This window comes from Rhizopus delemar, genomic scaffold (assembly GCF_000149305.1).
Source record: "Rhizopus delemar RA 99-880 supercont3.26 genomic scaffold, whole genome shotgun sequence".
Classification (NCBI taxonomy): Eukaryota; Fungi; Mucoromycota; class Mucoromycetes; order Mucorales; family Rhizopodaceae; genus Rhizopus; species Rhizopus delemar.
The window spans coordinates 12,431-38,637 of NW_027137856.1; the positions used below are offsets into that span (position 1 = coordinate 12,431).

Consider the following 26,207-nt stretch of genomic DNA (forward strand, 5'->3'; position numbering starts at 1 on the left):
TGTGCAGTGTGTATACAATCATGTTCCTCCGTGAAACTTTGTTATCAATTACCAAAATATATTCATATACTTTCAGCAGAGTTCTGGCTTATGGTATGGAATATGAAAATTATTAATACCCATTTATACTTCCATGTATTTCTTTCGAGTGTTGCTCGCAATTCACTTATTTGAACTTTTGTAAAGAATTGAATAAAAAATCAAAACTTTGTGCTATTCATTTAAACAATAGCTGAGAACAAAAAAAAAATGAACAACTTTTTTTGAACAAGTAAAAACGTGAATCGCATTATTTTTTGGGTAAAAAATTTATTTTTAAAAAAAGAATCCCAGCCATTATTATCTTTCTTTCTCTTTCCTCCTTTTAAAAAATGATTATTAACGAATACCGTGTTATTAACAACTGTACTGAAAAAGAATACCAAGTTGGTAAATAAACTGAAACTCCATCTGTTTACTTCATCTAATCTATCAAAAAAAGCCCAACTATATGCTACTGCTATGGCATCTAAAAATTCTACTGGTGGAGGTGAAGGTGTTGAAGTAGTTAAAAACGAGCCTTATGAAAAGCCTGGTGAAAAGGGACAATATACGTACAAAATTTATCGCTTAGAATCTCGTGTACCTTCTATTGTAAGCTCTATTGCTCCTGCTGGTTCGCTTGAACTTCATGAAGAGGTAAATTTGATAAGATTGTTTATATGATCTAATTCAATTTTATCTCTTAGGCCTGGAATGCCTATCCTTATTGTAAAACAGGTAATTACATAATAAGCTAAAGGAGTGTAGTTTAAAAAGGAGAATAAGGAGGAGGGGAAATGAAATGCTTGGCAACCGTGAACAAAATTGACGTAATTAAAGGGATAAGGCGGAACTTAAAAGAGAAAGAAGTGAGGTTGTGTGATAAAGAGATAACGAAAAAGGAGCAAAAGGGAGATGATTAGATTAGATTTTACTGACTGTTCTCATGTCTACTTCGTTACTTTGTAGTTTTAACGGTAAAAATTACATTATGGCTTACATGTGATGTTTTTTACTAAGAGATAACATAGAATCGTTGGATGGGAAAGAATTTTTCGATTGTCTATGAGACATTACATGTAGATGGATCTCGCGGTGAATTAGAGAATGCGCTTAAGATATCCGACGAGGATCTCAAGAAGCGTAATGTACATATTATCGATATCGCTAATGATCATATCGAATCCAAAGATTATAAAAAAGATGAAGATCCCAAGCTTTTTAAGTCAGAAAAGACAGGACGTGGACCATTGACAGATCCTTTATGGAAGCAAAAATGCGAACCTGTTATGACTTGTTATAAACTTGTTTATATCGAATTCAAATGGTTTGGAATACAAGGAAAAGTAGAAAAGTTTATTGCAAACTCTATTAAAAATTTATTCACCACTTTCCACAGGTAAAATATTTATAATAGAGTACACATTAGAGGCTAATGATGATGGAATAGACAATTATTCTGTTGGACAGATAGATGGTTTGGTTTAACAATTGAAGATATTAGAAAGATGGAAGAACAAACAAAGAAGGAATTAGATGAAAAGAGAAATGCTGGTAGTGTTCCTTCTTAGATAGACATTTTTTATTATTATTATTATTCTGAATTTGGCATGGACCCTTTGACAACATAAAAGTTACCACTCTTCTTTGCTGCTTTTAATAGTAACTCTCGACCTTTGACTTTATCTTGTCCTATTTTATTGTCATCTCGAAGTAAAAGCCCTACATCTTGTTAGCAAATATGTGTTAATGGTTGAACATCTTTAAAATCATGTAATTTGATGTGTTCAGTGAATTGTGTTAATTGATCTATTTCTGATTTTAATTGAACTTCCTTCTCTTTTGATATATTTAAACGTGCAAGCTTTAACAAATGTTTGAATTCTTTATCGCTAATCGGTTCTCCTAGAGGCTCCATCAAGGACTTTATTGACCATGTTGGTTTTAAAGGCTATGCACATTATGAGAAATAAACTCTAAATCATCACTATTTTTTACCAAGCAATGTTTGTCTACTGATAAAGAGAAATATTTTATTTTAATTTTCTATTGTACTGCATTATTCTATACCTTTTGTCGTAAATGAACGCTTTATGAAATGTTTTAGCATGAAAGAAAAAGATTTTTTTATTTTATCTCTATTTTATGTAAATTTATTATATTTAAAGGACAAGTGCAGCAAAAAAGATAACAGTTAAAAGGGTGACCTTCCACTGAGGAATATAAGTACTAGCACCACTAATAGGGGAACCAGAAGCACCAGGAACAACACCTGAACCAGTAACGCTTGAGACATTCTTTGTTGTACTCACATCAAAGTTTGCAAATGTGATGACTTTTTCGAAATAAGGGTTTGAAATGTTCATGCATGTAGCAACATCAGTGACATGTTTATAAGACTTTTTGATCTCAGGATAATGCTTCATAAAGAAGTCCATGGTCATATTGTTGATTTCATGAGAAAGAACAATGTTTCCCTTGGATTGGAAAGTACCGTTTCGACCCATTTGAATATAGTCCAAGTATTTTTGATTGACTGTATCTGCAGTAATACCAGGGGTTGTTCCAGCTGCCCAATCATTTGTATCCAAGTTCCAAAGCATTGCTGTCATATTGAGTTGTGTAGCAATCCAACGCACACGATCATCCAGATCACCTAAAGCCTAATTGATAATAATAATAGTCATTAGGATCAAACGACAAGAATAATCGGTATGAGCTTACAGGGCGCCAATAAAGAGGAGTAACACCAGTAACGTATTTGATTGCTTTTGCAGTATAGTATAACTCTGCCAATACTTCTTGATTATTTAAAGTTGTCATCATTTTATGAGACCAAGTATGACCACAAAGATGATGGCCATCTTTTAAGCCACGAAGAGCACCATAAGGCCAATTGAGTACATTAGAACCAATATAAAACATAGAAGCCTTTTGATTGTTCTGCTGAAGATAATCATAAAAAGCGTTATGAGAACAATTAGGTCCGTCATCAAATGTCTATAAAAAGGAGTAGAGAAGGAAAAAAAAAAAAGTTTTAGGGAGCTGATATTAATAAGGAGAAGCGATACTTACAAGTCCCCATGTTTCTGGTTCTGGACAGTTTACGATATCAGCATTGGTATTCTGAGATTTTGGCTTGGTGCATTGAGTAGCAGACCACCAACAAGCAGGATCATTAACAGTATCATAGCCAGTCAAGTCTAAACCTCCTGCTGCATTTAATTTGCGCACAGGGACATTAGGTGCCTTGGACCAATCAATAGAGTTATAAAGTCGAGTGAATTCAGAAGAAGTATTCATGTTGTTACTAGTAGCAATATCCCAAACAGTTGGCCATTGATCCTTTTGAATAGTAAAGTTGGATTGGTAAAAAGTACATTCAGTAGCAACATCATGAGAGGTTGTTTGAGGGATAGCGGGAAGTAGTAGACGAGTTGGATCGGTCTTGGTTGGAAATGAAGAAAGATCAATAGCACCAAGGGCAATTGTACTTGTAAATGAAAGAAGTAAGGCTTGATATTTCCACATAACGTTTACTAAAAACAAAACAAAATAAAAAAAAAAAAGAAAAATAAAGAGGTTCACCCCTTATATATAATGATCCATACTAATAAAAATTGGTTCAATTTAGGGGTTGAATATTAATGATAAAGAAACTAAAATAGAAAGAGAGAAGACATGTAAAAAAACTAGTTTCATGCTTGAAGTAGCCCTTAACATTTTCTATTTCATTGTGTCTTTTTTGTTTTTCTATTTTATTTCCATTTTATTTCTCATTATTCATTGTTTCATTATCTTTCAAGTTATAGACACACATCTTATAAAATTGATTCATGGTTCATATTTTTTTTTCTGTGAAGCTAAAAAAAGAAAGAAAAAAGAGTTTCTATTTATATCTTTTTTATGAATAAAGGGAGTGCATATAATAAACTTTACTTGTAATATTAAGAAAGAGGTGATCTCTCTCAATGTATTAATCAAGTTATTTGCATATGGAAGGAATGGGGAGAGTGATCTCGACCTTTCATGGCGTTTATTTACAAAGATAATCTAAATAAGAGTTGTTCTATTATTTCAGAATAATATTCAAGTTTTATTTGATTGATCATGTTTAAGATAGACAGTTCCATTCGGAGAATAGATATTATCGGAAGCAAAAGGTAGTTTCCGTACCTGTTGCATCATGAGCACAGAAATTCGGGTCATTATAGATGGATGATCACTCTGAGATTAGGTAATAGATGGTGTTTTTATTATTAGAAGTCTAGCTTTTAATTGTATTTTTAGTAAACTGGTTTTATTTGTAGTCAAGAATACTAAAGAAGAATATGGGTTTCTTATCTTCTTTATTATGAGCTCATTCTATCTTGTCTTTATACAGTCCTTTTAATATCGCATATTCATTTGAGTTTATGTGACACGAAACAATCCAGAATTCAGAAATAACAATAGAACGTGTTTGTGTTTAAAGATTAGATATGGTGACTGAGTATGGGCTTCTCATAATAAAATGTGAGGAAACGTATCTAGCTTGGACAGTAAGTTTATACATTACTTTTGTATATAAAAAAGAAAGAATCAATATCAATATAAACTGTCTTTTTAATAATAAAAAACAATTATATAACATAATGCAGCTTAAGCATCTTTTTTTTTTCTTTTGTTTATTATAACACCTTCTTTTCAAGCCTAATATTAAAGCATCAATAAGCATACTCTGCATACCCCCTTTTGAAGGAGAAAAAGAACTTAATAATTATGCAGTAATGCTACTGTTAATAACACTGCAGGGTAAATCATCAACCCCCTTTTATTTAATTTATTCAAATGCTGCAATCGTATTCAAATTCATAAACTATACTTTTTTTACATTTAACTTGAGAAGAGGAAGAAAATAGGTAGCATATTACAGTTAAAACAATAATAATAACAAAAAAGAGTACGTCTTTATCTTTCATACTCATACTTTATCCACTATGACTTTTCAAGGAGTGCCACAATAAGTAAATGTGTTTTCCTTTTACTATACAACCTAAAAAAAGGACTCTTGGGTTATTAGGTACAATTTTTATTGAGAACATGGGTGAGATTCTTAATCAAACAAATAGTTAATAACAATATCCATTAGATGAAACGTACTCTGTAAATGAAATAATCTGGAAAGTCTATTCAAGTTTTTTGTGTGTGTTCTAAACAGGATAAAAGCAATAGTCACATGATTGCCGAAAAATGCTCGCCAATAATATTGGTATCCGAGAATTATAAAGCGATAATAATAGTAAAAGTATACATAAAAGACTAGTATAAGGCAGAATTGAAATCTTCCAAATTCACACAGTCAAATGACTATGGCTTCAAAGACAAAGTAATTTATATTGAATATTTCGCTTTCTCTCTCTCTTTTTTTTTTTTTTTTTAATTCCATTTAACTTTATAATAAAGCTTTTTATAAATACTTGCTTTCATTATAAAATAGTTTAAAATTTAAAAGAAAAAAGCTTGTTAAGATATCTTTATTCCAGTGTATGCCTCTATTTTCACAAGAGGATAAAATATAACAAATACATCTCATATACAGACATCTTTAAAGGTACAGTATAATTTATTACAACAGCTTAATCAATGTGAGACCATCAAGTAGTTTATTTTTAATTATAACCAGAATATTTAGAGTTTGTTTCACAAATTTTACATGTTTATTTAATGTATATACAGTAATAATAATAATAATAAAAAAAGTCGGGTATTAACATATTGAAGCATGTCCACCATAAGTTTATAATCATGTACACGTATATGAACAGAGATCAAAATGATGGTCCAGTCCTTTGCGTATTAGCATGATTTATATTACCAGACTGACAAACTAATGCAGGCTTTTTGTCTTTTTCCGGTTCATTTTTGGTAATGAAGATGATTGCTTTAAGGAATAATAAGAAGAAAATGATTGAATGAAGTACCATTCTTTATTGTTTTTGTTTTGTATTTAATAGATAAAAAAGAAAGAAATAAAAAATAAAAAATAAAAAGAATCTTTCCTATTTATGCAATTCTAAAGTGTGACATAGTGAGCCCTTTTTAAGTTTCTTTATAAGGATATTCTATTTATGATTTGTTAAACAACACACTGTTTTATGAAAAAAAAAAAGGTTTCATACCTAAATAATCTTCCTTCTTTTTCCATAATTTCTTCTTCTTCTTTGTTGTTACATGCTCTGCCCAAACTTCGGTACAGTACTTTTTCTTGAATTTACGAATGAATACTGGATCCCTGTGTATATTTACATATAAGATTTAAGGAACAGATGCATATTCATCTTACCATAACTCGGATGCAATGCCCAAATCTTTACAACAACGCATCAAAGCATTACTTTTGCAACCTTCTGATGCAGTTGGTAAACCAGATGGATCAAAGTAATCTTGTTCACCTCTTGCTTGTGAAACGAACCTTCCTCCACAAATCAATGCATATTCTCTAGATATATTCTTGGGTGAAATCGTATGCTCTCCACGAGGTGCTAATCCCCAGCCACCAGGGCCAAATGCTCTATTCAGAATACGACGATATTTAATTTCAGGTAAATAAATTAAACCATCTAAATACAACTATGTAAATAAACAAAAAAAAAGTATACTCTTTAAAGTTACCAGGTTTAATCTCTATATCCTCAGGTTTAATAGGCTCAAGTAATACTTCGGCTACTTTATCTGGAAATCGAGCAGAAGATAGACCATAAAATGATGTGGACCAGTCTTGTTCTTGTGTATCGACTTCTGTTATTGGGACAGGATCACTTGGGCTTGCTTCAGTTTTTATTTTATCAACTGATTTGGGTTTCTCTTCAACTTTCTTGGGAATTACTGCTGATTTTTTATACACTCGAGTATAAGTGGTTGTAGAAACAGTACGCACCTTTTTGTTAAAAAATATTTTAGGACTAGAGCTATAATATAATGCTATTTAAAGTATGCTTACCAGTAGAGAAGATCTTGATGCAATTCTTTGCACACTTGTTAATACTTGCATTCCAATAAGTAATTAGCAAGAGGAAACAAAACTTTCATTTAATTACTGCGAGGAGTTTTTCTGCTAATTATAAACAGTCACTTTATTATGCAACTGCAAAAAGGTACAAATTACTCAACATTCAATTTTACTTATCATTTCTCTAAAAAGCACTGTACAGAGGACAAAAACAAAATCTTCAGACAAGATATACTGAAATTCAATACTGTTAGATTAGTATTTAATTTTAATTGCCAATCCAAATGAGAATAACGATTATACGATAATCATTACAAATGGAGGGACATTTTATCAAAGAAACATCTATAAGCTGTCTAAAAAAGACGAATCAAATTGTGCGAATTCTTTTAAGTATTAGCAATGTCTAGTCACACACTACAAATTTGTTACTATTAATATGACTATTGTCGCCTACAAGCTGGACAGTTCCTTTTGTCTTCACAATGTTGTCTTTCGGAGGCTTGATAGCTAATAAAGCTTCATAGTACGAAGAAGAGATAAACTGACATTGAGTTTCAAAAGCACAAGTTTTGTGGTATGGAAGGGGACCTGAAATGCTATGAGAAGATTTGAAGATATTGATAATAATGAGGCTTTTAACACCGTTCGGGATATTGTCCATATGCTTGAAAGGAGCTTGAAGTTTCATACCATTTTTGCTGAAATTACTTGTCCAGATTCTCTGAAAGTAACCATTAGAAATAATAAGGATACTCGTAGCATTGATTGATCCTAGCAAAACAAAAAAAGAAGGGGATTTAAGGAAGGATATGGAAAACGATATAGGTCACCCTTATTGGTCAGTTTGAGAGTGGTATGGCTCTAATGGGTACCATTAGAATACAGCATGAATCAAAAAGTATATAGGTAAACGTCTCACACGTACATTAACCGAGTTATGAATCTCATGACCAAAACCAAGCTAGAGGACTACACTATGGTAATTTTTACATTTTATGAAAATCCTACTTGTGCTTATAAAAGATTTCGAATAAGCAAATTAACCTCTGTATAGTCAAAAGGAATCTATAAAATTGTTTCTTACTATATTTTATAGAACGCTTACTTGTCGAGTATCAAAATAATTATTGAAGCATCCAATAAATCGCACTCAATGTTTAATTGGCCTATGGACAAGTTTGGTAATAAAGCGCTCAGCAATAGAATATAAAAGCATATTAAAGCAGAGAGAAAGCTATCTGGTAATGGTATAAAACGACCTTCATTTTAACGACGCATAACCAGTCGCTATTCAAATCGAAAGCAATATAGAAATCCAGAATTTCAATATTGCTGGGACAAAAACATCTTGGGTCATTTAAATTATAGTTCTTGGATGCAAAAAGTCAGTGCGGCTTAAAATGAGGTGAAGAGCATTTAATTCTTCTTTTCCAGACTTTCTGTATAAACACTACAAACGAGCACCAATGCTATTATAAGCTCAGTTTGATCGTATTACCAACAAAAAGCGCTTTGAGTGTCTTTTGGCGGTGTATGAACAAATTACATTTATTTCTGAAAATATTTTATAGTTTGTATGAATAAAGCCATGAGCTCTTTAACCGCCCGCAGTTTCCGATTGCAATCTTTGAGACAGCTGATCAAGCCGAATTCTTTTAAAAGAGATCATTCAACTTCTATCGTGACTAGCACTGTTAGCAATGATAATGGCCGTTTAAGAATAGAAGAAGAAAAATATGCGGATATTTACAGCTCATCCATTCAACAACCCTATAAAGATGTACTGGAATCATTAGCAAAAAGAACTGAAAATGAATTTTCTAATGCAAACATGATGATAACTAGCCTTCAAGGCAAGTTGATGTGTCAGCTGATAAAACTTTTCAGACCACGTAATGTGCTTGAGATTGGTGGCTTTACAGGATATTCAGCCATTGCTATGGGATCTGGTCTCCCATCCAAAGCAAAATTGACATCCTTAGAACTTAATGAAAAACATGCCAAGATGGCTGAAGAGTACATTCGGTTAGCAAAACTGCAAAATAAAATCGAGATTAAGGTGGGGCCTGCTAGTGAGAGGTAAATTGAATAAAGTCAAAAAAAAAAAAAAAAAAAAAGCTAATAATAAAAGCATTGTCGCACTGATCAAAAAATCACCTGGACTGGAATATGACTTCATCTTTTTAGGTAAAATTAATAAGAAAAGATGGATAAGAAACATGAGCTAACTCTTAAAAGATGCTGACAAAGGAGGTTATATAAATTACTATGAATTGATCATGAAACATAACCTATTATCGGATCGTGGTGTTCTAGTTATTGATAATGGTACTTATAAAATCACTTTGTCCATCACTATCAGTACCAAAACTTTTTAATCATAGTGTTATTTTTTGGACAAGTCCATCGCCAAGCTGGATTTGGACATTCAGAAATAGAAGTTTCAAAAAACATAAGGAAACAAGCAACAAAAGTTCATACTTTTAATGCGCATATTGCCAAAGATCCAAGAGTTGAACTTGTCATGCTTCCATTATTTGACGGGTTGACACTTGTTCGTAAACGAGACTCTTTTGATGATTGATGTTTTAAAATAAACGAGTAAGGCACCCTTTGCATCCTATGACGTTTACTTTCTTTTATGTATTTAAATGCTTTTGAAAAATGTATTACATACGACATTTAGTAAACCCATTGCTTTAAAGGAAATTTGAATGATGTCCAACTTTTTTACGTTATTGTTTTCCTAAAGTTAATTTTAAATCAATTTCAATTTGTAAAACAGAGACCTGTGTTTTCTTAGAATGTGAAATTATCCACTTTCGGCTATTTTTATAAATAATAAAAAGATTCCCCAAGGGCATTCATTTCATTTGCTCCCATAAATGAAACCCCAAATATATGACACAAAAAGAATTACATAAATCAGTGAAGAATAACGAAGCAATTCCTTTTTTTATTATATCAAAACCAATAGTGAAACTACAGTCATATATGGTTTACTATTGATTCAGTTAAAAAATTCATATAAAAACTTCATTATTTCAATTTCTGTTGCCGTTTTTCTTCTTCTTTTTCTTTTCTTTCTTTTAAACTACTTATGGCTTCCGAAAAAGCTCTATCACTGCCTAAAATAGAGCTATCTGAGAATACCCACCAAACCAAAGACAATGATAAAAATAACTCTCTCATGATCGAGTCCGAATATGCATCAAAAGAGAGGGACGCGTTCACTTCCAAGCTAGTTAGGTATATATACTTATCACTTTTTTATGATATAGTTATATCATTGATCGCTTGTAATTAGGAAACTTGATAGACGCATTTTGCCATTACTTTGCGTATTATATCTTTTAAGTTATATTGATAGGTATTGGGAGGGGAGGGTGAAGCTGTATGTAGCAACCTTTTTAAATAGTATACAACTAGATCAAACATTGGTAATGCCAAACTTGATGGACTGGAAAAAGATTTGGATTTGACCAAGTCTCAATATCAATGGTCATTATCGATTTTTTACTTTTCCTATGTTCTCTTTGATTTGCCTTCAAATATTATTATGAGACGCTGGCGTCCATCATTCTGGTTGGGGATTTTAATGTTGTAAGTATGAACTAGACAGCGATTACACGTTCTAAAATGATTTGTGCATAGTTTCTGGGGCACGGTTGCAACTGCAATGGCAGCTAGCAAGAATTTTGCTTCGATAGCAAGTTTCCGATTCCTTATAGGCTTATTCGAAGCAGGCAAGTGCTTAGATACAAGTAGTATTTTGAAAATGAAAGTTAACAGACATTTTTCTATAAACTTTAGGATTTTTTCCTGGAGTCATCTATTTCATGTCGCTGTGGTACACAAGACAGGAATATGGTTGTCGAATTAGTTTCTTTTGGTCATTCAGCTCTCTTGCAGGCGCATTTGGCGGTCTTATTGCTTACGGAATCAGTCAAATTTCAACCAGCACATTAAAAACCTGGCAATGGTAGTTAAATTACATTTTATGGATGAGATAAAAAGCAGTTATTAAGTAATCATTCTTAGGTTATTCATCATCGAAGGTATTCCCACCATCGTATTGGCTCTATTTACTGCGTGGTACCTTCCCAACAGCCCTGAAACTGCACGGTTTCTTTCAAAAGAAGAAAGAGAGTTCGCAGCCAGTAGACTTGTAGATGACGCTGGAGCCTCACATAACCATTCTTGGTCATGGAATCAAGTTATATCTGTGTTTACAGACTGGAAAACTTACATATACATGGCTATATATATCACTGGTACCAGCGCCTTGCAAGGTGTGACATTATTTTTGCCTTCTATTGTTGCTGGCCTAGGCACATGGTCAGCTCCTGCTGCTCAAGCTCTAACAACTCCTCCTTACTTTTTGGCCTTTTTGGTAACAGTGGCGGTTGGTTGGAGCTCAGGTAGGTCTTTTGCATCTTTGTAAGTGCGTTGAATTTTTGATGGTTCTTTTTTTTTTTTTTTTTTTTGAAATTAGATCGGTATTTTGAGCGGGCTTATCATATGATGGCTACCAATGCTTTAGGACTGTTTGGATTTGTATTGTTGATACTGCTGCCTCCTGCCAATGTGGCAGGCAACTATATTGCTGCTTGTATAGTCACAGTTGGAGTATATGCAAACGTTGCAGTAAAAGTAGCTTGGTTTAATAATAATTAGTAAGTTCATTCGTTTTATTTTATATGGCTTTAAGGAGCTTATTTATTTACAGTGGCGGACTAACCCGTCGGGCTGTTGCCTCAGCAGCCATTGTCTCTGTGGGCACAATTGGTGGCGCTATCGGAGGACAAATATATTACGGTTAGTTAAAACAAGAAAATGATAAGCAATGCTTATTCAACCTTATTTTCAAAATCGATAGACCCGCCAAGATACTTTGCCGGTAACATAATTGCTTTTTCGTGTATGGCAATGCAAACACTTCTTGTAATTCTTCTTAGAATTCTCTTAGCACGAGAGAACAGCCGAAGGTGTCTCCTAAGCGAAGTTCAAAAACAACAGGAAATTGAAAAATATGGTGGTGATGAGACAGTAGGAGACCGTCATCCTTCTTTCAGATATGTTTTGTAAAACCTTTTTGTCACCTTTAAGTTATAAAACTGTTCAATTAAAGCATCATCTTTGCCTTTTTATACAAAAACGACTTATTTACTTGTTCAATTTGACTGATAATGTCTGTAAGAACCATGCAAATCACAGGCTGATATAGAGTGCATATATTTGATAAAGACGAATTGCTACAAGCACATTGTTTTCTCAAGGACACAGGTTTTTCGTTAATAAGCCTTACAAAGAACTCAATAAAAAGAATGTTTAAAGATCAGAGAGAAGATTTTTTCTAGATGAAAGTTTTAATTATTAAAGCTCATCATGCATTGTCTAAAGCTTCAGCCATGCTATAGATTCACATAAGGAATACACAGCCACTTCACATCATGCTTCCCTTCTTTTTTTCAAAGATGGTCAATTTCATACAACTCTATACTTATTCAGCGCTTACTTCCTTATTACCAAAGGTTATTTCAGGATGAAGCTAATTCTTTTTTGCTTGCTTTTTCTGCTAAAGGTAAGTGTAGGATGGACAAACTTTTTAAGTTCACATCCATTTGAAATGAAGTATTCGTCCAATTGTTCCAGTACAATTTGCCACACGCGCTTTTACAAGAATCCCTCAAGAAATCCAGCCTTACATGATAAGGTGTATGATGGTGATGAAAGAGCTTGGAGTAGTCAAGAAAATATCAAGTGTTCTAGTATAATCAATATCAGACGTAAATACATCATTGGCTAAGTTGACTTTGAGAAGATTATTTAGCCTGGATGCTAGGATAGGAGGCCTTGGATTATTAGAGCCACCTTTTACCATGTTGAAGAACTCGTCTTGAATCTTGCGATATAAAGGATTGGCTTCTCATGCTGGGCGCTATTAGAAGCGCTATTACGTCTTTGCAGTGAAAATGGCATTGGAAAATACGGTAAAATATCCAGATGGTTTGGATGGAATGAGCTTTAATGTCTGTTGATGAGGACAATGATGTTAGTAGGTAGACCAATAATCCATGAGAAGATGTTGGAAATATAAAAACATACAGCGAAAGTGAAAAGTACAGACAATCATGCAACTACACAAAAGATGCTTAATAGGAGTAAAGTAGCTCCATGTTGATTCAATATAAAAAAATGACTAGAAATGCTGCTTAAGGACCAAGCAAAGTACTTTTTAAATCATGTTGTCATTAAAAAAACTATTAGTGATACATGATGTTGAAGAAATAACAGTAAGCTAATATTATCAGATCAAATGGACAAGCCAGTAAATAATGGAATTAAATACAAAACAGTAAGGGTAGTCCATTTGAAAAGAACAAATTATTGATAATATCAGAGAAATGATTAAAAGAGATGATGTTGCAAGGATTAAATCCAAATAGAAAGACAGACAGAGGTTGTGTAAACAAGGTAAGAAGGGTAAAACTAGAAAAGAGAAGCGGGAGAAAACCAATCCAGAAGACATGTATCAAATGGGAATGAATCTAAATGACCAACGATAAATGCTAGCCACAGGGAAAAAATGAAAAGAGAAAAATATTCTACTTGACACTTGAGAGATGAAATTTTTGAAGTTTTATTTTCATAATATTATATGAAAAAAAAATTATTATCTTTGTCTAGGAGGAAGAGAAGCAGAGCTCTCATCAATATCACTGATGTTGGCAACAGATCTCTTCATGGCGTCTTCCATTTTACTCAATGTATGCATACGCATACCAGACTTGATCTTGCTCATTTCCTGTTTATAGATGCTGTCAAACGAGTTGTGATATTTCTGAAAATTTTCAAGATATTCAGCAAGACAAATGTTTTCTGCTTCATCAATATTGCAGCTGTCTTCAACATCTGGCAAGTCATCAGAAAGTGGCTCAAACGAAGAAAAGCACAAAGAGAAAGGAATTCGTGTAATACGGCTTGCCAAGAAGATATGCTTGCAAAGCTTAGCAGTATCCGGACAGGAACAAGCACTAATGCAATTGTCAACTACTTTTACAATGTATTTACCATCGCTGGTAAAGGAATCGCACGAAAAGTTTTAATAACAAAAAGAATTACTGCTTAATATACTAGTACGATATGCCAGATACTACAATACTTCAAATCATCACTCATGTTGGTGATATTGTTAGTGCTCATATTATCTGTAGTTTTTATCAAGACGTGTTATGAGGGAAATGTGAAAAAGTTTATTCTTTGTTATTATTCTGAAAATATTACAGCTGACATTTATCGCTGTTCATTTAGATTTATTCCATCAAATGGATATTCGGAGTTCATAAATAAATAAGCCAGATTTAGCAAAAACAAGCGATAAAAAAGGATATTTGCAAAGTGACAAGATTAAGGAAAAGGGTGGTTTTATTTTGATAAGTCTATAAAATGTTGAATATTATTTTCTTCTTCCTCCGCATGGTTCAAGATGGAGATAAACTCTTGTATCATGTCGTTTGTTATCCAGTAATGATCATTGCTATACTTTTGCTTTAATTCTAACTTGTGATGAAGTGGATCCATTGTGTGTTGATTGAAGTGGATAAGAATCCCACTCATTTGTGCTCTTGTTTTTTCAAATAATCTAGGCAAGTCAAATTCATTTACTTGCTGTAAAATATCTCGTACTTGCTGATTCATGTATTCATGCATTCTCGACAAGAGTTTATTTTGATTTTCTAATAGGCATAACTGTGATATTGCTGCATTCTGGCTTATTGAGTGTGAGCAGTACTCATAGATTAAACCATCTAATTGATTTTGTAAATTGTTTATGTCATGTCTTGTGGTTAACATTGAAGGTAATTTATCTTCAATAAATGCTAATAAAATAATAAAGTTAAATATCGTACTTGTATTACAAGCATATCTATACTCACAGCCTACTGCCCCTTTCAATTGTCTTTTTAATATTTGCACGTCAACAGGAACAATAATTTTCTGACTATTTGGCACTTTCTTCACTTTAACATGAATTGCATTTCTAAATTGTAATGAAATCTTTCTTGATAGTTGTGAATAGGCTTTATCGATGTGTTCATATAATAAGTGATTAGATAATAATTGCGTAAATCTATTTAAATCGACTGTTTCTGTTGTTGTTGTATTTGAGAAACAAACTATATTTTTGAATAATAAACATAGAAGAATGAAATAAATATTTAGTTTCATTTGGTATATAAGTAAGGAAGAAGAAAAGAAAAAGAAAAAAAAACTTTTTTTTTTTTGCTGTTAATTACTACAATTAGTGTAACTATTCAAAATATAAAAAAAGAAACTTTTTTTACTGCTTTTTTTACAAAAAAAGAAAAGGGGCGTCGCCCTGGCAATCATTTTTAACAAATCATATTACACAGAAAAAGTGTTTTTTTTTGTGCGGTGTTGTAAAAAGAAACTAGCAAAGGTATTCTATAAGATAAGCAAGGCAAATAGTAGTTGAATAACATCAGTTACATTTTATAATATTTTAGGTGGAATGAATGTGATGATTTTGTAAAAATTAAACAAAACTTAGAGAGCTTACATGATTGATAATAGATATCAACGTATGTGTTCACAATATAAATGCCTGATTTGGTTGATTTATAGATTTACTTTATCTTTCACAGTCCTTTAATCTCACAGTAATCCATCTCGAACAGCCCTTGTGTTCTTGTTGGACCAAATTTATTTTGAACAAATATATTATGTCATTTTGAACCTGTGTTCCCATTTTGACTTCTTCAGCTTCATATAAACCTTCTCCACTGCTCCTATTACTATGTTATTCAATATGATATAAATCGCAATCAAACTCTTTATTTCCAGAGACACTTTATGATTTATTTTATGCTTATAGATATTCACCTTGTCCTTCATTTCATCAACCAATTTGACAAGATTAGAGCCTTTTTCGTCACCATTTTTGCCAAAAAATATATGAACGGAATTGTTCTTGGACCTATTTTACAGTTTACATTTTTATTTTGATCGGCAAGTTTTTCTATGTTTTTTTTTTTTTTTTTTTTTTTTTTTTTTTTTTTAAAAAAAAAATCAATTTCGATGAACATTCGCTTTTAATGATGAATAAATTAACCATACATCTTGTATAAATGATTACATATTAAACTACTTGTAGCTTCAGAATAAAATAAAAGTCTTTTGTGTTGACTGCTCTATAGTTTAATCTAAGATTAAATAAATATGCAGCTTGATTTCAAGTAAACTGTCTTTATTTTTTAATTTATCAAATTTAGTTAAAAATGCCAAAAATAAGTCCACAGGTTCATTGATTATCAAAATAATATCACAGTCTAAATTCAGGTAACACTTTATGTTAAATATAGCAAGTCATAAAAATGTATGCTAATCTTTGTGTTTCTTGGCAAAGCATACGTAAATAAAGTCTAGAACACTGTTATCATCTACATGTTATCAATAAAGCAAACAACTATTAAACAAGCTGCACAAAATGAATACATAAGCATACTTTATTCTTATAAAAAAAAATAAAAAAAAAATAAAAAAAAAATAAAAAAAAAATAAAAAAAAAATAAAAAAAAAATAAAAAAAAAATAAAAAAAAAATAAAAAAAAAATAAAAAAAAAATAAAAAAAAAATAAAAAAAAAATAAAAAAAAAATAAAAAAAATAAAAAAAAAAATAAAAAAAATAAAAAAAATAAAAAAAAAATAACAAAAAAATAAAAAAAAAAATAAAAAAAAATAAAAAAAATAAAAAAAAAATAACAAAAAAATAAATAAAAAAATAAAAAAATAGCATGAAACTAGTAAAAGTTTCTATATGAGATAGGGCTTGGATCATTTAAGCATTGATTATTTGTTTTTGCATTAGCAAGTGACCCCTGGCAACTTAAACTGTAAGCAAGAGGATCCCATGATTTTTGAGACAAATTGGTGATAGGGCGTCTGTTGCGGTTGGCATAGCGGCATGCACTGCTGTATCCTCCGTAAAGAACGGCAGGTGGTTGCAGAGTGACAGGCAATTGGTTCGGAGCCAATAATTTTTCTTGGTCACTGCGTCCTTGTGTTTGATATGATTGCTGCTGCCATTGTCTACGTAGATCATCTAAATACAGCTGTGCTTTCCTTTGACGCTCTTGCTGCTCAACAGAAGCGAGGTATTTCTTGTATGATTTTTCCAATAAATCAGTGATACGAGAAATATGATCCGTTCTTTCTTCCTTTTCTTGAAACACATTCCTTTTCACAGACAGAGCAACTGGATCTTGACTGAACTGACCATCATATAATCCAATAGTATGAAGTATGCCACAGATGGCCTTTTGTCTGTCTTGAACTGAATCTAAATTACTAAATTGATAGCGCTGACGACATGATTCCAACAAGATCTTCCAGATTGCAAAATCTTGTGCACCAACACACAAATTAAAGTCAATGGCTTCCAAGAACTCAGCTTCCATCATGTTCAACTCTTCAATCTTCATTCCACTTACTTCAGACCATGACTTGTTCGTATACGTATTATCCTCCAAGAATTTACTGGCCAACACAAGTCCGACGACGAATAAACGATACTCTGAACCTTCTGCGCCTTCAATCGTCGGATTGGCTTGTAAAAGATTTGCAATGTATTTCAGACAGAGATAGACAACAGAATCCTTGAGCTGAGTTGCTGATAAGATCTGGTAACAGAATTTCTTAAAAGTTGAGGTAACTACAAAGATGGTTGTGTGATCATAAAACATTCTTTTAACAGGTTTTTTGGCTTGCCACATCAAGTAAGTCATGCTTGATTTCTTTATATCATTTGTCACTTTAGTACTTGGTCTTCGTGTATGCCACATTGTATACGTCATGGAAGCTGCAAAGTCTGCAAGCTGTGTCAGGGTAAGTACATTCTCTGCTGATGAAAATGATTGGACTGAATGCATTTTTTGTGTATTGAAAGCAAGAGAGTAAAAAGGATGGGGGTAACAAGCAAGCTGTTGAATAAAGAGAAAAGAAGATTGAAGATCCTTTCCCTTGAGTTGAAATCTCTTTCTTTTCCTATTGTCTTTGAACCCCCTTCTTTATTGTGTTTACAAGCTTTAAGAAAAGGTTTTTTTTTTAAAGAAAAAAAAAAAGAAAAAGAAAAAGCCCAAGTTTATATAAATAAAAAAGTGAGGAGAATTTAAATCAAATCTTTGTAATTTTTTTTTCTCTTTCTCTTTCCGTCATGATAAGATCATGACCCCCTGAATTCATGCTCTTTTTTTTTTTTTTTTTTTTTTTTTTTTTTTTTCATGACGACCGATATGTTTCTGTTATATTAAATATTTCATTAAAAGGAATAAATAGACGTAATACTTTAAGATGATTTGCACGTTTATAAATTCAATACTTTTTTTTTTCTCATGGGTTAATATACGTGATTATATCATTGGCTTACATGTAGTATCATCCTCGGTTTGTCGGTAAAGAAGCATGTTATTTAAACATTGAATAGTTTAGTTAATAATTACCTGTACACCATTTGTACTAATTATTCATAGTTTGAAACATGTGTCATTTCTATATTTACACTTTTTACAAAACATTAGATCTTAAAAGTGAGTATTCATGAAACGAAACCATGATTCTGTCTATCTGATTTGTATTAATAAAAATTCAATTATTTTGTTCTTTATGAAATTAGTCTTTTCTGATAGACAATCATCATCTCTCTCTCTCTCTCTCTCTTTGAATTCATACTTTGTAAAACAAAAAAGTGAATTGAATTAAAATAAGAAAAAAAAAAGTGATTACAATCAGTCATTACTTTAATTTCATTCATATTTTAGAGGACCTTGTTTAAATCAGTGACATCTTTTTTTTTTCTTGTTCTTCTTATTCTCTTGTATTCAATTGAGCAATTGGTTAACTTGTCAAAAAAAAAAAAAAAAATAATAGCTTGGGCTCATAAAAGGAACTTTTTTTTTTTTCTGGTTAGAATGACCAAAGATTGTTATTTGCAAGGATTAAAATAGGGAGTTTAACATTGATTTCAAATTAAAATGTTATCTTGTAATATTTAACAAGTACCTAAAAGAATCAATGCTCATGTAGGTAGTCACTCATAGTTTACAGTTCAATGGGACTAAATTTGAAAAATATAAATCTACAAAAGGTTCTGGTTTTTTGAATCAAAGGCATGCGGTTATTGAAATTGAACGCAATGCGGGAATCTAAATTAAGCAATGAGGAGCATGCTGTTTTGTGTATAATTTAATTTTAAGTTTTCTCTACACCTTTTTTTATTTTCGATAATAAAAGAATAGAATGTATAACAATCCTGGAGGACATCAAACTCCTTCAAAAGGTAAATAAAAACAAAAACAGAAATATTTCAAAAACACTAAAAGTTTATAAAAAGGCATTCGATTTACGTTTTTAACACCATCTGACCAATCCAAATTTGAGCAGCTTTTCATACAAAGTGCTGCTGCTTTTGGTGGAAACAAAATAGGAGGTATTTGGTCTATTCAAGAAAGAAATATTTAATTCTTTTTGTATTAACACAAAACAATAGCACAAGCAGTAGGTGATCTTTTGCGACGCTCTAACCTTGACAATGACTCTTTGGCAAAAATCTGGTAAGCAATTCAAAAAAGGAAGGGGAAAAAAAGAAAGTAGACGAGAATAATCAATTGAATCTGACTTCTCAAAGGGATCTTTCATCTATTTCTAATGGTGCATTCATGACTTTTCCTGAGTTTGCGACTGCCATGTATCTTACTTCTAGAAAATTAATTGGACAAGAGATTCCTTCTAGTCTTCCACCTAGTATTAGAGAAGAAGTAGAAGTAGCTATTGCAACTATTGTATCAACCGAAACATCTCAGTCTCAGCAGCAACAGCAGCAGCAGCAGCTTATTGACACAAACATTTCACAATCAGCAATAATGAATCCTCAAATGCCCATGATGACAGGCATGACGCCTCAGGTAGCCTTAAGAACTGGCATACAAAACATGCAAAACATAAGACCCATGGCACCTCAAATACCAATGCAGACAGGTTATATGAATAACAGCATAACAAATTTCCAAACGCCAATGCAGACTGGTTTTCATCCTACCCCTCCTCCTGCTCAAAAACTTCGCCTTCAAAACACAGACTTTGCCAAAAAGATGATGCCCAACCAAAATGGAGTGACAAACTTACTCAATCCTAGCTTGGGAACCAGTGAAGCTGACAAGTTGTCTTGGAAAATCAGTCCTCAGGATAAACAGCGATATCGAGAGATTTTCAACGCTTGGGAAGGATCAGGATCTGGATTCATGTCAGGTGATACTGCTAAAGACGTATTTACTCAGTCACAATTACCACCCGATAACCTCATGAAGATTTGGAACTTGGCTGATTCTGAAAACAGAGGAAGCTTAGATGTTGATGAGTTTTGTATTGCGATGCATTTGATCTACAGAAAGCTCAATGGGTTTGAAATACCTAATGTCTTGCCCCCTGAATTAGCACCTCCCTCGAGTGTCCTCAAAAAATTCGTTTTGGGTCGTCGTCCACCTCCTTCAGTTCCCTCTTTTGGCTCTCAAGCACAACATCGATCAGTTGAAGAGCCAGAACGTCAGTACTACAATGACCACAGTGATTATGTCTCAAGTTCCCGAAGAAAGGGACAAGCCAGTAGATCATTACGAAAGTACGATCCATATTCAGAGGATGAAGATGAAGTGGACGTGGCCATCTTGGAAGATCTGCGCCGTCAAATTTACGAAACAAAACGTAAATTGGATCGTATGGACGTACCTCGTAACAAAGGCTATAACACAGCATCAAGTAAATACAATATCGAAGAGCTCAAAGAAAAAATCAGAAAATCGCACACTGAATTGGTTCATCTCCTTCAAAATAATCCTGCAGCCAACAGGTATGCAGAAAATTCAGAAGTTCTACTCGGCTTGATGGAAACACAAAAATCACTTCAGGATGAAATTCAGTACTTGTGCAATCGTGATATCCCAGTCTTGGCCCGTCAACTTCGTGGGGCTGCTGCAGAACTTCGAGATGCAAAGATTCGCCATGGGAAGAAAAGTGATGGTACTCTGGATTACATGGCATTTATTCAGCCTACCGGTCCAGGAGGTTCCATTACAGAAAGTGATCGTGTTCGTGCAAAGGCTAAGGCTATGATGGCCGCTCGTAAGTTTGGTAGTACTGGAGCAAGTGCCGATTCTGGACTTGTCCTCAGACGTGCAGAAGAAGAAAAGGAAGAGGCAGACAGAATTGCTGATGCAGTCGAACGTGATATGGAAGCCTCAAGAACATCTTTGCTTGACATGAGGGGTGATTTAAGATACCTGGAAGAAGTAACAAAATATTTAGAGGATAAAAAGCGATTTGAAATAAGCCAACAGGATCTCTCTTATGAATTGCGTCATTTCATTGAAGATTTGGACTCTAAACCTATCTCTCAGCCTTCTTATTCCTCACGCAGTCTCACCAGCAATTTCTCTTCTCTCAGCATCAGCAATCAAAGTCCCTCTATGACAAGTCCTGTGATGCCTAGCGCCAGTCCAAGTCCTGCTTCTAAGCCTGTCGCTGCTCGTCCTCGTACAGCAGAAGAAATAAAAAAAGAGGTACTTGTTCATTAATGAAATAGTCACAACACATCTTTTTTTAAAAAAAAAAACAAATAGGCTGAACGTCGTGTACAAGAGCGTTTGGCAGCTCTTCAAGCTAAAAGAAACCCTGGCGCTTCCCCTAAACCAGCGACTCCCGTAGCAGCTGCACCTACACCATCTATGAGTAAACCAGATGAAGATGAGATGGCTGCCCAAGGTAATTCGTTTTACATTGAATATATATCCCTATTTCTTACCAATAATACATTAGAACGCCTTCGTAATGCAGAACGCGAAGCACAAGAGCAATTGAGGGCTTCTGTTGCTCAACGCGAAGAATATGAACGTCAAAGACGAGAAACAGATTTCGAGCGTGAACGTGAACAAGAAAGAGTTGAGCGTCAAAGATTTGAAGATCAACAACGAGAAGAACGGATCCGAAGAGAAAGAGAAGAAGAAGAGCGTCGTGAACAGGAAGAAAGAGATTTAGAAGAAAGAAGAAGAAGAGTGTTGGAAAAAGAAGAAGCTGATAGACAAGCTAGATATGAAGCCATCAAGCGCCAGGAGGAAGAAGAAGAAAGAAAAAGAAATGAAGAAGCACAAGGTTCTCAGCAGGGACATAAGCCCGAAGAAGCCGTCAGTGTGCCTGACCCATCCCCTACACCTGTTGAAGCTGAATCACCTCCCGTTGTCACGGCTCCATCCACACCGACCGTCAACGAATCCAATATAACAACAAGCACAAACAATCCTTTTGCTAAACTTCAACAATCTGCTCCAGAAACTTCACAAGCAGAAAAGCCAACCGAAACAAACAACAAGCGCGTGAGTTATAATCCATTTGCTTCATTCTCTGCATTTTCTGCCACAAAGGCTGGTTCCAACGACACGGATTCGGATGATGACAGCTGGACAGCAGATGATGATAGTGATTCTGAAGATGAAAGTGAGTTCCCTGCTGCTGGTAGTGCAAAGAACTTGGCTGGTAAACTCTTTAGTGTCTTGAGTCAAAGAACGGGAGGTAAGGTGTATCTAAAGTCTATATGTAACATAAAATTGATTTCTATTTCTTTATCCAGGAGGAACACCCATGTCCTCGCCTAGTCCATCCATTCCTTCTCCTTCGCCAGCGGCTGCTTCTATTTCTCCTAATTCAAGTGTACCTCCCTCGCCACCACCGCCACCACCACCTGCTCCTATGCTGCCTGCCGGCTCATCCGTGCCACCACCACCACCTGCTCCTGCGCCTCCCCTTGCTCCTGCTGCACCTCCAGCTCCTGAAGCCTCATTTTCCCAAACTCAATCCCCACCACCACCTTCGAGTGATGCAAGAAGTGCCTTATTGGGTCAAATCCAACTAGGAAAAGCGTTGAGAAAGACAAAGACAAATGATCGTAGCACTTCTTCAGTTGCTGGTCGTGTTTTGAATTAGTAATGGCTATTTGCTTGCTTTGCATGCTTTCTTTTTTTTTTTTTTCTGTTTAAATATTTTTTTGGTTTGACTAATAAATCTAATATTCAAACATGAAATCTAATATTCAAACATGAAATTTAATAATTTAAAATGTCAAGCTTTTTTTTTTAAAAAAAAAAAGTTATATGCTTTATTTATTATTGATATTATATTAATTAATTGCATTTTCCTTTGACACAGGATTCTTTACAGTCCTTGCTACTGGAGCAGCAGGCATCCTTAGGACCATTACCTCTTCGCTTGCCACTGTAGCCGGTGGAGCAGGAAGCAAGAGAGGGGCCATTACACTTTCCTTTAACACAGCTCTCCCAGCAATCATCACTAGTTTTGCAGCATGCGCCATTATATCCATCACCTCTACGTTTTCCCTGAGAACCAGTGTAACAAGTGGAGGCTACAGGAGCATCACACTTTCCTTTGACACAGCTTTCTTGACAGTCGCTACTAGTGGAGCAGCAAGCGCCCTCAGGACCTCTGCCATTCTTCTTGCCTCTGTAGCCAGATTGGCAGACAGCGGATGTAGGAGTAGCACATTCAGTGACAGTGACGGTGACGGTGGCAGTGGCAGTAGAGCCTACAGAGGTAGAGGAACTGCCAGTTTTGGTGTTGCTTGTGGAAGCAGTAGCAGTTTTATCACCTTTAGTAGTAGGAGTATTAGTAGTCTTAGTGGTTGTGGTAACCTTGGTAGTGGTAGCCTTAGTGGTAGTAACCTTGGTGGTAGTTTTATCAGCACTGCATTTGTCATTTTTATGTTCATTCCACCAAGCACAAGCACCAGCAAATTCATTATTGAAATCGTCAGGATTAGAGCCAGTACAGCCAGCCATACATATACCAGCAGTAGTCATAAAGCTTGTGTAGTTGGGACCGGTCTTATTACACATGATACTAAGAGACTTGATAAAAAGCTCAGAACTAGGATCCATTGTCCAACCAGAGACATATTTTTCACCGGCTTTCTGCAAGCAAATGAAAGTTAGCTTCATTAAGTCAATTGATCTGTATACTTACAATGTTACAGTTCGTATAGCATTCACCAGATGTAGGGACCTTGTACGAAGGATTACAATTTGCAGCAAGGGCAGAGGTAAAAAGCGTGGCAGAAGCAGCAGAGATGGCAAGGATGGTACGCATGTTTACAGTCTGGTTATTTGTTATTTTTTAGCTTGAATATATCCTGTTTGAGCAAAAAATAATTGCTCTATTTATATAAATTCTGCAATTACCATGTTCTGTATGTTCTTCTACAATCTGAGTCGACTATACAAGTTATAGAGGAGTTGGAATTGGGACATGGTACGTGTATTCCATGTTAAAAACTGGCTTACACAATGTGACAATTGGCAGTTACACACATTTTTGTGTATCAATAATATTATCAGATCTTTCTGTTGTTACATTTTAAGATCAGATAACTTTTTCTCTGTTTGAGAATCCATTGCTTTTTTTTATTCAAAGCAAGTGTCAATTGTGTTCAGTCATATTTAAAGTATTACATCAAGCGCAATTGATTCATGTTTATTTACTGCTTTAAGAATTGTGAACATATTTAATTAAAAATGAAAGGCTAAAAACAGTCTCATTTCGCCAATGTTGAGTACATATGGCCTTTTTTCCTCACAGAGGAATATAAAATATCTGGAGTGTGTTACAATGAGAAAACTGCTGCTGATCTGATAGTAGTCCCCATCTGATAAAGTAGCGGGAACTCTACTGTTGTACGTTGTCGGTATATTTCGTTTCCTTTTCACATGCCTAGCTGTTTTTATGAGTAACTGAAGAGATTGGATATAACCGAATGATCGGAAACTACTTAACTTTTAGTGCCTTCAGCTGCTATTGATACATCAACTAATCAGATTTCAATATAGTAACAGGCATAAAGGACTGTAATGTGTATTACACAGACCCTTCCTTTTAATCACTTTGTAGTTCTGCTACTTGGTACACTCTGGCTACTACTGCTGGGCATCGATATGAGTTTTATTGACGCGTGTAACTGGTTATTTGTTCAGAAAGATTTTCTAGAAAGGGTATATTCCAAGCCATAAGTGCCCAATTGGATTTTATCAGTGGTTTTATGGTGTTGCAAGAATAACAGTTTAATTACAAAATACTAACCTTAGAAACCATTCATTCTCTTCGCAAAGACACGTCCATTTTTACTTATAAAAAAAATTATCCTTGCTTTTTGGAGAGAACGCATTTATGCAAACAATTACAACTCGAGTCAAATAGCATTGCCCAAGTATTAGGCTGTACTATGTTATAAATCAAAAAATGATGTATTTCTTTTAGTATTACGTTGAATTATAGCTACTGTAATTGCAACACAAGAAACTGGAGGAAGCATGTCATTTTGGGCTATATTTACAAGCATATCGATGGTCAGATATTTTGTATAAGGCACGTTTTGTATTGTTTCCAGTTGATATCAAACTACAAACTGTTTTTCTCTTTTTTTTTTTCTTTTTTTTTTTACAATCTTTGAAAATATTAATGGTAAACTTTGTCAGGCCACTTTTCAAAGAACGTACATTTTTATTATTAATACTGGTTGATAAATAATGTTTGCTTTATGAATCTTTGGTGGCCTAACTACACTTTCAGAGATGTACAAATAATGAAATATAAAAAACAATCAAGCTTTATGATGTGGATTCTAAAAAGCAAGCTTTTATCCATTGGTAACCGTACTTGAATGCTATTATTATTTATTGAAAGCTTTGTGATTTAAGTAGTTCTGAATCCGATATAATTGGAGCTTGATCACAATCTAATAAAAACAAAACTTACTCAACAGCAGGACTTAGTATTGTGATTTCTTTCTACTGATATCCTATTATATAAAATTTGTTTATTTACTGGTAAAAAAAGATGTATCCATCTTTGATAATTAATTAAAATAGGTACCATTAAATAACTGAGTCATCACAGCTAAGATATACTATAAACAGTATTACATAATGTAGATTCTCTATACATAAATACTGAGTTTAGTAGCTAAGATGTGAAAGAGGAAAAATCCAATGAAGCTTATACTAGAATGAACTAGCATTGACTAAGTGTTCTCAAAAGAAAGCCCTTCATATTATTACA

At 33.7% G+C, this 26,207-nt stretch overlaps 11 protein-coding genes across 11 annotated transcripts; 5 read left to right on the plus strand and 6 right to left on the minus strand.

Annotated features, from left to right (window-relative positions):
* Window positions 1–371: 371 nt before the first annotated feature.
* RO3G_17099 (uncharacterized protein) lies at window positions 372–1,592 on the plus strand (the record flags this gene model as incomplete). The annotated part of the gene is made up of 5 exons (XM_067671683.1): window positions 372–429; window positions 482–678; window positions 729–759; window positions 1,105–1,420; window positions 1,472–1,592. 5 exons carry the CDS (start codon window positions 372–374, stop codon window positions 1,590–1,592), a joined length of 723 nt encoding a protein of 240 aa, XP_067527897.1.
* Window positions 1,593–2,183: 591 nt separating this feature from the next.
* On the minus strand, window positions 2,184–3,552 carry RO3G_17100 (uncharacterized protein; the record flags this gene model as incomplete). Its single annotated transcript, XM_067671684.1, has 3 exons — window positions 2,184–2,684; window positions 2,746–3,021; window positions 3,097–3,552. The coding sequence occupies 3 exons, from the start codon at window positions 3,550–3,552 to the stop codon at window positions 2,184–2,186; spliced, it is 1,233 nt and encodes a 410-aa protein (XP_067527898.1).
* Window positions 3,553–6,102: 2,550 nt separating this feature from the next.
* Window positions 6,103–7,054, minus strand: RO3G_17101 (mitochondrial genome maintenance protein; the record flags this gene model as incomplete). The annotated part of the gene is made up of 5 exons (XM_067671685.1): window positions 6,103–6,125; window positions 6,183–6,295; window positions 6,347–6,623; window positions 6,676–6,940; window positions 7,004–7,054. 5 exons carry the CDS (start codon window positions 7,052–7,054, stop codon window positions 6,103–6,105), a joined length of 729 nt encoding a protein of 242 aa, XP_067527899.1.
* Window positions 7,055–7,961: 907 nt separating this feature from the next.
* On the plus strand, window positions 7,962–9,599 carry RO3G_17102 (uncharacterized protein; the record flags this gene model as incomplete). The annotated part of the gene is made up of 5 exons (XM_067671686.1): window positions 7,962–7,994; window positions 8,112–8,196; window positions 8,587–9,094; window positions 9,147–9,202; window positions 9,400–9,599. The coding sequence occupies 5 exons, from the start codon at window positions 7,962–7,964 to the stop codon at window positions 9,597–9,599; spliced, it is 882 nt and encodes a 293-aa protein (XP_067527900.1).
* A 516-nt stretch (window positions 9,600–10,115) lies between these two features.
* Window positions 10,116–10,898, plus strand: RO3G_17103 (uncharacterized protein; the record flags this gene model as incomplete). Its single annotated transcript, XM_067671687.1, has 4 exons — window positions 10,116–10,264; window positions 10,323–10,401; window positions 10,434–10,618; window positions 10,829–10,898. 4 exons carry the CDS (start codon window positions 10,116–10,118, stop codon window positions 10,896–10,898), a joined length of 483 nt encoding a protein of 160 aa, XP_067527901.1.
* Window positions 10,899–11,270: 372 nt separating this feature from the next.
* RO3G_17104 (uncharacterized protein) lies at window positions 11,271–12,103 on the plus strand (the record flags this gene model as incomplete). The annotated part of the gene is made up of 4 exons (XM_067671688.1): window positions 11,271–11,436; window positions 11,511–11,691; window positions 11,745–11,833; window positions 11,985–12,103. 4 exons carry the CDS (start codon window positions 11,271–11,273, stop codon window positions 12,101–12,103), a joined length of 555 nt encoding a protein of 184 aa, XP_067527902.1.
* Window positions 12,104–13,691: 1,588 nt separating this feature from the next.
* Window positions 13,692–13,820, minus strand: RO3G_17105 (uncharacterized protein; the record flags this gene model as incomplete). Its single annotated transcript, XM_067671689.1, has 1 exon — window positions 13,692–13,820. The coding sequence occupies one exon, from the start codon at window positions 13,818–13,820 to the stop codon at window positions 13,692–13,694; it is 129 nt and encodes a 42-aa protein (XP_067527903.1).
* Window positions 13,821–14,443: 623 nt separating this feature from the next.
* RO3G_17106 (uncharacterized protein) lies at window positions 14,444–15,409 on the minus strand (the record flags this gene model as incomplete). The annotated part of the gene is made up of 3 exons (XM_067671690.1): window positions 14,444–14,898; window positions 14,956–15,195; window positions 15,376–15,409. The coding sequence occupies 3 exons, from the start codon at window positions 15,407–15,409 to the stop codon at window positions 14,444–14,446; spliced, it is 729 nt and encodes a 242-aa protein (XP_067527904.1).
* Window positions 15,410–16,840: 1,431 nt separating this feature from the next.
* RO3G_17107 (uncharacterized protein) lies at window positions 16,841–17,968 on the minus strand (the record flags this gene model as incomplete). The annotated part of the gene is made up of 1 exon (XM_067671691.1): window positions 16,841–17,968. The coding sequence occupies one exon, from the start codon at window positions 17,966–17,968 to the stop codon at window positions 16,841–16,843; it is 1,128 nt and encodes a 375-aa protein (XP_067527905.1).
* Window positions 17,969–19,334: 1,366 nt separating this feature from the next.
* On the plus strand, window positions 19,335–22,738 carry RO3G_17108 (uncharacterized protein; the record flags this gene model as incomplete). The annotated part of the gene is made up of 7 exons (XM_067671692.1): window positions 19,335–19,374; window positions 19,429–19,524; window positions 19,585–19,648; window positions 19,723–21,379; window positions 21,428–21,649; window positions 21,710–21,851; window positions 21,906–22,738. 7 exons carry the CDS (start codon window positions 19,335–19,337, stop codon window positions 22,736–22,738), a joined length of 3,054 nt encoding a protein of 1,017 aa, XP_067527906.1.
* A 525-nt stretch (window positions 22,739–23,263) lies between these two features.
* On the minus strand, window positions 23,264–24,242 carry RO3G_17109 (uncharacterized protein; the record flags this gene model as incomplete). Its single annotated transcript, XM_067671693.1, has 2 exons — window positions 23,264–24,067; window positions 24,120–24,242. The coding sequence occupies 2 exons, from the start codon at window positions 24,240–24,242 to the stop codon at window positions 23,264–23,266; spliced, it is 927 nt and encodes a 308-aa protein (XP_067527907.1).
* Window positions 24,243–26,207: the final 1,965 nt, after the last annotated feature.